This window comes from Diospyros lotus, chromosome 7 (genome assembly GCF_014633365.1).
Source record: "Diospyros lotus cultivar Yz01 chromosome 7, ASM1463336v1, whole genome shotgun sequence".
Taxonomy (NCBI): Eukaryota; Viridiplantae; Streptophyta; class Magnoliopsida; order Ericales; family Ebenaceae; genus Diospyros; species Diospyros lotus.
This window is the reverse complement of record NC_068344.1, coordinates 19,511,880-19,525,945: the sequence shown is the minus strand read 5'-3', so window position 1 is coordinate 19,525,945 and position 14,066 is coordinate 19,511,880. Positions and strand designations below refer to the sequence as shown.

The 14,066-nt window shown below is 33.4% G+C and overlaps 1 protein-coding gene across 1 annotated transcript; it reads right to left on the bottom strand.

Moving 5' to 3' along the window:
- Window positions 1–9,322: 9,322 nt before the first annotated feature.
- LOC127807001 (uncharacterized) lies at window positions 9,323–13,684 on the bottom strand. The gene is made up of 5 exons (XM_052344656.1): window positions 12,970–13,684; window positions 11,793–11,914; window positions 11,678–11,718; window positions 11,492–11,590; window positions 9,323–9,959 (listed from the first exon to the last, which is right to left on the bottom strand). The coding sequence occupies exons 1-5, from the start codon at window positions 13,463–13,465 to the stop codon at window positions 9,800–9,802; spliced, it is 918 nt and encodes a 305-aa protein (XP_052200616.1). The 5' UTR covers window positions 13,466–13,684; the 3' UTR covers window positions 9,323–9,799.
- Between the last annotated feature and the right edge of the window lie 382 nt (window positions 13,685–14,066).

Here is a 14,066-nt window from a genome sequence, read left to right as displayed (position 1 = left end):
CTAGTTTACTACCTTTGCTCCTCATTAAGAATTTAAAACATCCACTAAGTGATTAGTTTTTAAGGGAATTAACTATAACTCATACATAATTTTTGCAAGTTCAACGGAAACCTCCGCTTTTAATGGACTAAGAAGTAACTCCAACTTTTATAGGAATAGTTGTAACCTCTACTTTTCACATGTTGAGTAGAAACTCTAGGTTTTTAAAAGCTAAACTGAAAGCTCAACTTTTCAAGGATAAGTTGGAACCTTCGCTTGTACAGGTGTAGTAGTAACCTCTGCTTATAAGGACAAAGCAACAACCATACACACCTTCTATGGGATAAGGTAGAACCCTTACAAACCCTTGTTGGAAGAAGAGTTGCAAAGTAAACTCGCAATAAGTTGTCCCTCAAAATGATAAGAAACAATGCTTATGAGGATTAATACAAGAACGAGTGACAGAAATAAGAATTAAGCACTCCACTCTTCTTGATTTTTTGCTAGTAAGGATAGGCTTCATATAGTGCAACTAGACTTTACTTGAGTTGGAAGAAATATATGATCATGAAGACAAAACTCAAGTAATGATATGGCCTGAAAACATATTCAACATGGTTGGACATTAGCACCTTTTAGCTCAACATCATCAAGGATATGGCTAGAAAGTCAGCTACATCATCTCATGCATTCCATGGCCTTATATAGAAGCTTGAACTCTTGAATTAAGCATTTGTAATTTGTACATGCTCACAGTTTCTTTGATTTTAATTGATAACAGTCAAATTAATTAAAACAAATATACATAATATTAAGATAAAGCATTTTGCACACCATTCATAAGTATATTTATCATTCCACTATAAGAGAACATAATCTGACCTTATAGAATAATGAAATAAAGCTTAAACGGTTAAATTGTCCTCTTTGACTTCTTTAAGTAACAACTAGTTAATGATCATAAAATTCAATTTTGGCTTGCCACCACTCGACTAATGAAAAGAAGTATTCAAGGGAATCATCATATTATGCGAATGATTTTCTGCTTGAGTCGATCGAATTCAAGTTCACTCAAATAGACAAATACTCAGTCGATTGCACTTTAGACTATAGAGAACCATTCTCTGTCCATGCTAATTCACTCGATTGGATGATACTAGATACTTGATTGGTTGAATACCAATACTCGAACACCTATTAGTCTTTAATCGGTTTTGAAATAGCTATAGAAGGAACACTCGATTGATTAATTTTTTATTTTCAATTTTTCATATTATTACTTGAGTATATCAATTCTAGCAGTTGATTTGATAACAGGATGCATAACCCTACTCTCTGTTCTGTTCTAAGTATTCGACTAGCGCTTAATCTACTTGATTGCTGTCTAAATTTAGAACTTAATATCCTATAGCAAATCTAGGACTCGATTGGTAAAGACTCAACTCAATTTAAGATTTAAATACAAACGCTTGATATTTTAGCATATTTTTCTTCACTCGATTGGTGAGTAGTTCACTCGATTGTTGATGTGCAAGCACAGAGGTTTGATATTTTAACATTTTAACTCCAATCGATTGGTGAATATATTTTACTTGATTATGTAAGCTCAAATATGTTCTACATGATACCTAACAAGAGTTCCCTCTAGTGGTAGTGAAAGATAGATGAAATTTAACCTTGCTCATTCCATTCACTCAGATGCTAGCTAATCTCCTACTAAAGTAGTTATGAATTCAAGATTCACTTGAATCATGCATAAGGGCTCAAAACACTTATCCATCCAAGTAGAAACATATGATTATTCAAGTGTTGTATATAAAAGATGGTTAAAACTATATTTCTAATCACATTCACTTGAATACTTATTTAACAGATTAAATTAGGCACATAAAATATTACTTGAATGTATTGCTTATCAAGTAGAGAACATTTAGTATTTAAGTTCTTCAAGAGTTCCTTATAGAATTTCAAGACTTGAGAATTTTAGGAATTTGATATTAAATATCAAATAGGCAATCTAAGATCTATAGATCAATCCACAAACATTAAGAATATAACTATGTAAGGCAAATTACTTCTCAAGAAATGTTGCCACATATTTTGAACACTTAAAATACCATGAGCTCCACATGATACTTTTGCATTAGAAATACTTAAAATGATCATGGAACAACATATTAACAGATAAAGTCTATTTAACATATTAAGGTTTTCAACTTCAACATATCAAAACAACAAAGCCTAACACATCAAATATGTGAGCATAGATAGAGCACATAGATAAACCATAAATATCCTATAGAAAGGTTCCTTTATTTTATAAATATCAAAGCAGGCTCTTAAGAAATATGAGAACATTCCTAACATATGAGAACATTTAAGATTACATTAAAGTTTTGCATAGAACATCCATCATCAAAACACATTCAACAGCAAACTTAACAATTTGATGGTGTTTTTAATGATAACTATTGATTTTACAAAACTTTAAATAAATAACCTTGAAACACTCTTTTTGAAGTCAAAGGTCAAAACTATCGACTAGGTAATATTACTTGTTGACCGATTATTATATTATTTTCTTAGCAAAACTTTTTGTAGTTAAAATAGTCGATCAGTTTTTACAAACTATCAATCAGTTCTTAAAAACTATCCATTGATTCTTGAAAATTGTTGACCTTTTATTATACACGTTCTTAGTCATTTACTGTTAACAATTACTACATTTTTAATCGAAAGTTCTAAGAATTGTCAATTGATTTTGAAAATTAGTCGACCACTTATTCAAATTAGTTTACCAGTTTTGTCACGAAACTTCAACCGCTACTTGTACTTAATCTGTACAGGTTGGTTTTCTTCTACTTTTTTTTTTTTTTGGTCTCTAATGGCTATATATTCAAGAAGGGACAACAAATCCTATAAATAGAAGAAGATTTGAAGCTTAAAGATAGAGATTGAGAATTAGGCTTTCAAGTGTTCTTATGCTTCATCTTTTACTCTTATTTTTAGTTAAGGCCACTTTTCTCATTGTAAATTCTCTTCAAAACCTTGTATTAGCTTGTTATCTTAGAGAGTGGTATGTTTTTAAGAGTGGTTGCTCTCATTATTTTTGTTCTATTATTTACTTCTGATGAGGGAAAAATTTTGAAGATCATAATTACCTTAATGCCACTGCAAATTAGCCAACAGACGAAGGACACGTGTTCGCCAAGGGACAATTGAGAATTACCACCTGGCTTAAGCTAGGAAGGGCATGTGTTCGAGTCATCCCAGAGAATACCCGGAAGCCCAAATCCAAGTCCAGCAAGCGTATCCCAGTATGTTCGGCCTCCGTGGTTCCCCCGAAGCCTCTAAAAGCGATTGCTATCCCGAGATTCTCGAAGATGATGGGCATATCCGTTCCTTCCAAGATCATGGTTTCTAAATTGAGGGTATCATTATCCCAAAATGCTCGGAGGATAACTTCTCCCCCACTCATGGAAACAAACTCAGCAAAAAATCTCTCCACAATATCGGGGAGATTTCCTCCAATGGAAAAGGGGAAAATTCCTATCTCTATGGGGCCACCCCCGCTCCTCATAAATATGGGTGAATCCACACAGGTAAGGGGATCATTTTTCTTATGCTTCTACTAAAATACTCCAGTTTTCATAATCTTGTGAACTGACTTGAGCGTTAGAGTGATCATGGGGGAGCGAGTCCCCAACTTTGTTTGTAGGTACTTGGTCCGTGACAAAAGAGAGTGATCGGCTCTACATTATCAACTTCCTAGCGGGTTATGGTAAAAGAAATAACTTGGGAACTGATTGGTGTAAAAGGTTATAGTTTGCAGCCTAAAAGTTTATAATGGATTTCAAAATCTCTAATAGGAAGCTAGAGTAGTGGATGTAGGCTAAGTTGAGCCAAACCATTCTAAATCTTGTTATCTCTCTTGTGCTTTTATATTTCCTTAAAGTTTTGTTGCATTGTTCTTTAATTTTTATATTATTTCCAACATTCTTCTTATTCACTATTTTCATAAAATCAATCTCTAAAACAATTTGTTTTTGAAACACCAAATCACCCCTTCATGGGTGTGTGATGCCATTCTATTGCACAAATCTAACAATTGGTATCAGAGTTTGGTTTCCTTGTTCTCGAGTTTAATCACCTAGTAAGGATCATTAGATGACACAATTCATTGAAGCTCAACATTTTGAAAGCCAAAGCACATCAAGACCACCATTCTGTTAGGTCAAAGCTTCCCTCCTAAGAGGATGACTCAGTAATGGATGGTTATTCCTAAAAGGATGAACCAATAATGGTTGGGTATTCATAAAAGGACCCAATAATGGTTGGGTATTCATAAAAGAATGGCTCGATAATGGTTGGATATTCTTAAAATGATGCCCCGATTTCTATCACTAATATTTTTATCTCATGGGACTAAAATACCCCTTGATGAGACTAGGGTTATGTGTCTCTTGGGCTATAAAATTCATGCATAAGGGAGAGAAGAAAGAAGAAGAAGAAAAATGGAAGAGTTCTTGGTTCGACTTAGATTTAGTTTTTGTCTATGCAACTGTGATCAAATTGATGATTAGATGGTGTTTTATGGTCCGATTGAGCTGAAATTTCGAGGGTACATTCTAGAATCGTGATTCTAGGATCTGAAGGTAGAGATCTAATTTGGAGGCTAGGATCCTCAGGAATTAAGCCATTTTTGTACTGCGTTGTGGTTCAGCTCGGATTTCAATTTTTGCCAACACATATGTGATTAAACAGACCATTAGATAGTGTTTTATGGTCCGATTGAGCTAAAATTTAGAGTGTACATTCTTGACTCATGGTTCTAGGATTTGAACGGTGAGATCTGATTTGGAGGTTGGGATTCTTGGGAATCTAGCTGTTTTTATACTACCTTGTGGTTCGACTTGTTCTTTCCTAACTCTTTTGTTATTTCATTGATTTAAGATAAGTTTGATTTTGTATTTTGTCTCTTGCATATTGTGATTGTTGAGAGGATTTTGTAACCCAGATTTGGTGATATTACTGGAATTTTGGGTGGATCTCAGTCTCGTAGTTTTAACTCCTCACATTGAGTGGATTTTTCATGTAAATTGGTTGTCTCCTTTATTTTTGTGATTGCATTTGTTACTTGGCTAGTTGCTTTGTTTCCTCACAAGTTTTCACAAGTTAGGGATTGGGTATATTTATCCCAACACATTCTTTAACAGATCCAACTACAAATATTGGAAGAAGATGATTTCATATTACTTGATGTAAAATTTCAATGTTTATGATACCATCATGAAGGAGTCACAATGCCTTCAATGAAGAAAATGAGGGAGTGGATCGAAGAAGATGAAAAGATCATGGAGACAAATGCCAAGGTCAAGAACATCTTATTTTGTGCACTCAACTTGGAAGAATTCAACCGGGTATCCTCATGCAAAATGGCCAAAGAGATTTAGGACAAGTTGGAAATCACTCATGAAAGTACCAATCAAGTTAAGGAAATAAAAGTAAATATACTTATTTGTGAATATGAGCTTTTTATATTAAAATCTTGAAAATCTATCAAGGATATGTTTACAAGATTTAATAATATTGTCACAAGTTTGGAAACTCTTGGAAAGACTTACTCGAATAAGGAGAGAAAGTTAGAAAAAAACTAAGAACTCTACCCAAAGAGTGGGATCCCAAGGTGATGACCATTCAAGAGGCTAAAGATTTAAATGCCTTGTATTTTGATGAATTGATTGGATCTCTCATGACTTATAAGATTATGATGAAGAGAGAAGATAATGAAGATTTGAAGAAAAAGAATAAGTCTCTTCCTTTCAAATTTTCACAATCATCTAGTGATGATGAAGAAAGTGATGTGATGATGATGTAATAATACTTACAAAGAAAGTGCAAGAGATTTATTAGAAGGAAGAAGTTGGTGGAAAGAAGAAACCCAAGGGAAAAGAATGTTAGGTTTAAGGGGGAGCAAAATAGAAGAGAAATCAAATGTTTTGGGTGTAAAAAGCATGGACATGTCAAAGCCGAATGTCCATTGATCAAGAAGAATGAGAAGAAATCTAAGAGGAAAACTTTGCAATGTGGAGTGAAGAAGATAAACCCACATCAAGCAATGAATCAAGTGATGAAGCTGATGACAATATTTTCTTGATGGTTCAACATGAAAATCTTGATCTAATTAACATCTCAAAATTTTGATATTTTAGAAAATAATTTATCTTTTGAAGAATTGCAAGATGCTTTTGATGAATTAGCCTATGATTTTAAGAAATTAAGCTTGGAAAATGCTTTGTTGAAAAAGAAAATTGTCTTTAGAAACATAAGTAAATTCTTTGAAAAGTGAGAATGAACTTTTGAAAACTCAAAATGATGAACATCGAGAGAAAAACCAAGGTTTAAAGGTATTTTTTGAAAATCTCAACAAAGAAGTGGAGGAAGTGAAAAATGGCCTAAGTAATCAAAGAAAGGATTTTCATAAAAGAAGAAAAGAACAATACAATTTTATAAAATAGAACACAAAACTCCTTAGCCTCGCATTCTAATATTCTTTTTCAATATCGTGGAAAATACGAGCATTCTATCAACAAGTGTTTCATAAGAAACCATCCCACAAGTTTAATTTAAATAAATATGGATTCCAAATGAAACTTTCCATACTAATAATGATGGATCCAAAATGATTTAGATACCAAAAGTTTGTGGATAAGTGAATTTTGTAGGCTTGTTTAACTTCCAAATAGACCTGCAAGGTCAAAGAATCAAAGAAAAGAACTAGGTGTAAAGGAAAGAGGAAAGAGAGAAGCCATCTCTCAAATGAAGTATTTTGACTGCCAACCAAGAGTAAGAAGATTTAAAATTCAATCTTGCATGGTATATCTTAACTCTCCATGCACTTGTAATAATTATGACTACCAGCTTTGTGCATGAGTTGATGTGATAATTTCTTTTTATAAAAATTTAATCCTATTTGTATATTTCTTATGCATAAATCCTTGAATACATTATATTTCTAGTTTTGAAATAAACTTTCAAATTAATTTTCTATGAAAGGAATTACTTGTTGAAATAGGAGAGAATAATTTTTTTTTTTTTGATAATATGGAATCATTAAGTTGACTCGTAAAGGGAGAGTTACATGAACATAAATGTGATGAGCACTGTTATGTTGTTACCTAACTCGAGCTTGTAGAGGGGGTGGGTGTGTGGGTCCATCCCTCTCAATAGGGCACATGATTCTCTCTCAATTTGCATGCGTCTAGTAAATGTTATGCTACTCAATGCTAACAACATAACAATGCTGTAAATGTGATTATCAAAATTGTTCTTTGAAATTTTTTATTTATGTCAAAAGGGAACTTATTTGTTTTCTTTTTTTTTTTTTGGAGGGGGGGGGGGGGGCGCTTATTGCTTACTTTTTTTATTATTGACAAAAAATAAATTAGAGAAATGTGTGTTTAAAAATATTTTGTAATATTTTTATTAAAATGTTGCCATCATAAAAAATAGGGAGATTGTTGTATTAATTTTAATGATGTCTTGATGACAAATATTGATTTCACAAAATTTTAAATAAATAGTATTGAAACACTCATTTTGAAGTTAAATGTCAAAATTGTCGAGTAGGTAATGTTATATGTCAATTGATTATTGTATAATTTTCTTAACAAAGCTTTTCATGGTTAAAATATTCTGCCAATCCTTGAAAACTACGAACAATCAATTATACATACTATCAGTCATTTGTTGTTAATAATTATTTCATCATTTTTAATCGAAAGTTTAAAGAACTGTTGATCGATTTTTATAAACTATCGACTAGCCCATTTATAAATTTAAAAATCAATCAACCAAATTAATTGACCAGTTTTGTCATAGAAACTTCAACAGTTAATTGTATTTAATCTTTACAATTTTATTTTTTTTTTTAACAATTATATCTTCAAAAAGGGAGAACAAAACCTATAAATAGGAGATGATTTGAAATTTAAAGATAGAGATTGAGAATTGGGTTTTCAAGTTTCATATTATACATTCTCAAGTGTTTTTTTATTTCATCTTTCACTATCATTTTCAGTAAAAGCCATTTCTCTCATTATAAGTTCTTTTCAAATCCATGTATTAGTTTGTTATCTTAGAGAGTGATTGTTTTCATTATCTTTATTATATTATTTATTTCCTAACAGATTGTACTAAAAGAACTAGATTGAGAGTTAGTGTCTGTAAAAGGTTGTGGTTTGTAACCTAAAAATTTTATAATAATTTTAAAACCTCTAGTGGAGAGTTACAACTGTAGATATAGTTGGATTGAATCAAACTACTCTAAATCTTATTCTCTCTTGTGTTTTTATATTTCCTTAAAATTTTCCATTACATTGTACTTAATTGTTATATTTCTAGCATTCTTATTATTTAAAAAAAATAATTTATAAAACACCCAATTCACCCTCTCTCTCTCAAGTGTCATACATCCAATCTATTGCCCCCCCCCCCCCCCCCCCCCCTTTTTTTTTTTTTTTTTTTATCATACTAGCCAATATCATACCATACAATATACTAAATTTTCTATCAATACAACGTGATATCGGTATTAGAGGATGCTAAGGTGTCGTTTTGAATTTATAATGAATTAATGATATAAATATTATATATAATTTTTTTAATAAAAAATCATAAACTAACATAAACATGTTTAATCTAAACAAAATAACAATTTTACCTAAACAAGATAAAATACTATTTCCATTTTTTACACAACTTGAAGACTAATGAAGGGTTCTAACTTTTCGTCTTCATCTACACCAAGTAAGAATAAAAGGTCAATTATATATATATTTAAATATATAGATCTTAAGAGAAAAACAAAAATGCTTGAAGACAGATACCAAAACAATATGACAATATCTTAAGATTTAATATTAACTGACACCGTCGGATACAGGTACAACTAATATTGATTGAGATTTGAGATTTATTCTAGTGAAAAGATACCACCAAGCACATTTAGCATTTAGCATTTTGTGATTGGGTACGATACATACCATCTGATACCATACCGACCAAAATAATACAGTATTAATAACTATGATTTTTATTTTTTATACATTATTTACTTCACAACTATAGACTATAGTTTCGGTTTTATACTTTTAACAAAGCAACCCATGTTTTTTGGGGTCCAACGGAACGATTCTAGGTTTCAAATTGAGAACCAATTAAAGACGAAAGTTAATTATATTTACAGCATATATAATCTGATACGTTCCAAATAGAATAAACAAAAAGAGAATTAAGATGACAGTAGGACGAGATCTGCCAACTGTGTCCATCATCCAACAAAAATTCCAATCCCAGAGAAATATTTCTGAGAATTTATTTATTTCCCATCTCACGTTACAACAACGAGGGCAACTCAAATCTTGGCACCCTGACCACAAATCTGATCAAATTTAATACCTCAAAAGGTCAAAAAACCATCACAAAAATGCAGAGAGAGAGAGAGAGATGCAGAAACGATGTTTGAGTGAAGGGGGGATAACCACAGAACAGCAGTCTTGAAGAAACTTAAAGCTGAAATAAGGGCACGCGCGCAGATTGACCTAATGTTTTTATTCTATTCTTAGATTCAAGCTATCAAAAGAACGCATGAACTCTACAAAATAAAAAAAGAAAAAAAAAATTGGAACAACCCTATTGCCTGAATTTAACTCGGTTCAGAAAATTGATTGAATTTTCAAAACAGGATCCAGACCTGCTGCTACAAACCCAGATTGATTAGCTGAAGACGCCTCCTCAAACTTCACGGCGCACGTCCAGTTTAGTCTCTGATGGCTTCCAGTACGTCGTAGTGGCCGTAGCCATGGAACAGAATGGTAATGGGACTCTCTCCTCCTTTCTGGTACTCTTCTTCCCCATAGTTTGCTATATTTACCAAACCACCCGAACTTCTATCTATCATGAATACGGATATCGGCGTCCTGAGGCCACAACAGGTACAGAGAGGATGGTGTAATATGAAGATAGATTAGAAGCAGCAAATGGAAAAAAGGATTTAAGCACAAATATCTAATAACAGAGACGGACTTCCATTCTTAAGGGATGTCACAAACATTTCGGCACTACCATGATATGACTCTTCTTTGATGTCACATAAAAATGCACACAGTTGTGCTCACAGTTGAGCACAGCAGCACCAACAAAAAAAAAAATACCAAGTCTTTATCTTACTATATCAGCCTAGACGTATGAGCTCTAACTCACTGGTCATTTCTATCTATGGCCTTACAAAAGATAAAAGGCCATAGATAAGGAAACAAAACAGAGGCAATAATTGTAGATCCTGATATTGTATTTGTAAAGGGAGAAAGAAGTGAAACTACCTCCATACTTGTATTTTATGTGCGTAATAGGTAAATGAACAAAAGGAAAATCCTTTGAATAATTCCTTTTCAATTTCAACTATTTTTCCTCATTGCTAGGGCTGAGCACATATCGAATCGGTTATGATTTCTGGGAGAAATTGTAATTGTAACTGTGTCCTTAATTGCCGGACAACGGTAACCATTGGATTTTATCTATAACCATGCTAAATAAATAATTTTTTTAAATAAAGTGAGATCTATAGAGTTCAAAATAAAATTACATTATACAATAAATAGATACAAATAATACAAAACAACAACAATACAAATAACTTAAATGGATAAATAATAATAAACTAAGCAAAAATATATATAAAAATAAAATTATACAACAAAAATCCAATTTCAACAACAATTTAAACAATTCAAGTGCTATAATAATATGAAAAACAAACAAATAAAGTTACAACAAAAAAATAGCAATTGCATAAGATTGATGTAAATAATTAAACTTCTATGGATATTAATTAAACTTCTATGGATATTTTAATAACTAATATTGTTTTGGTTACGGTAAAATTTTCATAACCATAATAGTAACTGTAACCATCAGTTTTTCTAATCTTGTATTTGTAGCTGTGTCCGTGTCCATTCCCTCCTGGTTTGTAACCTTGTTTGTTGGACATGGTTAACATGGTTATAGTTTTTTTCCAAAGATCAACCTAACCCCAACCCATCCCTACTCATTGCTCTAGAAACCAAACAAAAGAAAAAGAAAGAACATAGGATCTATAACTTCCTTTTCTTTTCCCTCAGCAACTCAGTATCCGAGCAGTGTAAAAAGGAAAGTATTAAAGAAATTGAGCCTCATTATTATTAGTATTTTGAAACTCTTATGCATAATTTAGCCCAATTACCTACACTCTTAATTCTGGAACTTTTTCAAGAACTTCCAGAAATTCTCTCTCTTCTAATTAACTTTCCTCTGGCTTGTCAAGTCTAATCTCTTCCGTAACCAGTCAAACTAATTAATTAACAAATTTCAATTATGCTGGGCAAAATTCCAAGGGCACACAATATTTGCTCTATCAGAAAATGCTTCAGGTAGCTAAAACAAATGCTTCAGTAAAACAGTGGACAGAACTCACTGAAGAACATGGGATGCCATAAGTAACTCTGGCTCTCCACCCCATACATATGGATGTTGAATCCTATCCACATATGCATCAAAATCTCCTTCAATGAACCTAAAACACATGGAGAGAACAAATGAACACTTCCATTCCAGATGACCTAGGTACAATGATGTTATCGACACAATTATGAAGCCTTACCATTCAGTCTCCTTGCGCCTCCTTAAGAGCTCTTTGACAACCTACAAATAACAATATATCAGGAGAAGACGCTAAACAAGCTAGGGTTTTTGTTTGAGATGAGGTTAGAACCTACCTGAGCTCGTAGATCATCAGCGAGTTCCTTCTGTCGATGCTCATCAGGAGCTTCTTCTCCATTTCTCAAGCAAGCCACATGAGCTATTGCTCTAAACAGGCATCGGCCATCAGCTGTCACCCCTGAATTACCCAAGAATTTTCAGACACTCACTTCAACATACACACTAACAGAACTCATTATAACTGAATTTGTTAGTTAAAACTTGATGACATGTTTTAAAACTTAAATCATATGTTCACAACTCAATGAATTTGCTAACTCACCTACATGAGCAAATGCAGAATTTTAGAAATGGAAAGATAGAAATAACATAAGCACAAACAAACAGAAGGTATTCACTGAATCTTTTCTTGTAAAAGTGGTCTTCTTCTAGTAATTGAGGCTCTTTGTTTTGGGTATATTTAAGACACTTGGTTTAAATAGGAGATGCAGGACAAGTAGCCAACTTAACCCAAGTATTATAGTTGGTTATTTATTCAAATCGCCTGTTGATGCTTAGCAAAGAGATGCAGAAAGAATGGATTGTTAAGAGTAGATGATTTAGAATAATGTGATGTGAATGTAATGGGAGAACGTACATGGTTGGAGTAAAAATTGCTTAAAATTTTTAGACACGGTTTATATATATATATATATATATAACACATAAATACAGAACTTAAAGATCATGTCTAGAAATTAATATATCGAATCACCCATAATTGTTCCTTTACTTTTGCAATTACAAATACCGCTACAGAACAAAGATTTCTACTATGGTTGAAGTCACAGTAATCAGACCTCCCTGTGTAAAGGCAAACCTATGTTGCAGTAAGTGGAAGCCTGGTGCATTGGTTCAAGTCCGACCCAACATGGTACGTAAATTGTAAAAGCATATAGTATATACAACTCCCAAAGCAAAAATAAGGTCATTTCAATTCATTTTCTTCTATTTTTAAGACTGAAATTTAGACAACATCCGTTCAGTGATTCAAAAGAACGCAATCGCGTAATGATTGAATTCAATGCAAACTATAACAAATTCAAATTTTGCTCCAAAAGCGAACTTCAAATCAAAAACCTAAAACTATAACCACTCCCAGTGTTTATAATTGATTAACAAATATAAAATCATTAGAAAGGAAACTAGACTCAGCATATACATATAATCCAAGACTGAGAATTCTAAATTAACCTGTGACTCTGTAATTAACAGAGTTCTCGCCGTTCGTTTCATAGAGGATGATTTCCGTGCTACGACCTTCGATATCTTCGCCGGAGGTGGCCGGCGGAGGACTCACATCGGTGCACTCCAGCGGCGCGGCGAGGCAGGCGCAGACGCCGAAGAGGAGCCAAGCAGAGTCGGGGCGGTGGAGCCACCGGGCGGGACGCGCGTCCCACGCCACATTCCACGAGCCTTCGCCCCTCATCTGCTCTTGGTGGAAGGCCAGCGGCTTGATACCAGCGCCGGAGGGCAGAATCGCGTGCCATATCGAAGCAGCGCCGCCACCGCCGATTCGGCAGGCACTGGAGTGGTGGCGGCGCGGCTGCTGGCTTCCACCGAGGTATCCAACAAGCCTTGTAGCGCTTCCAGAGAGGCGGTAGTGGTGAGCCGCCGCGGAGGTGTTCGCGGCCAATGACAGCGATGCGAGGATCCAAGGCTTGGGGCGTGCGCAGAGTACCCCGAGCATCACCGGAATGGGACCAATCGCTAACGTGCGCTCGCCGGTGAATCGACGGCAATCCTACACAGTCATCGGAACAAGAAGTCGGCTATGCGCCTAGTCGTCAGCCATGACTCAAGCACAGCTCCCCATTAGAAACTTGGCGACGGCGGAGCGTTTTAGAGAGAGGGTGGGGTGGGGGAGAGAGAGAAAAACTTTACAGGCTCTGTTTGGAACTTGCGCAAAAAGGTGATCCTTTCTTTCCTATTTTTATACTACACTCAAATTGATTTTAGATTGTGTTTGATTACAAATATTTATTATAGAAAATATATAATTATTATATATATTTTTTATAAAATAATTAAATATTCTTAATTTTTTTATAAAAAATATATATATAGTATAAACATTTAAATCTTATTTTCATAAAATTTATTTTTTAAAAAAGTGGGGTGATTTTATTTTTCAAGCAATTATTACCTAAAATTAAACACACTTTTAATTATCAATATTATTTTTTTAATCAAACCAAAAAGTTAAGACTGCACGTAACTTTGTTTTAAGACCTAATGGCGGACAAATATAAATATTTTTTTATTTTTTATAATGTATATTTATTATATTT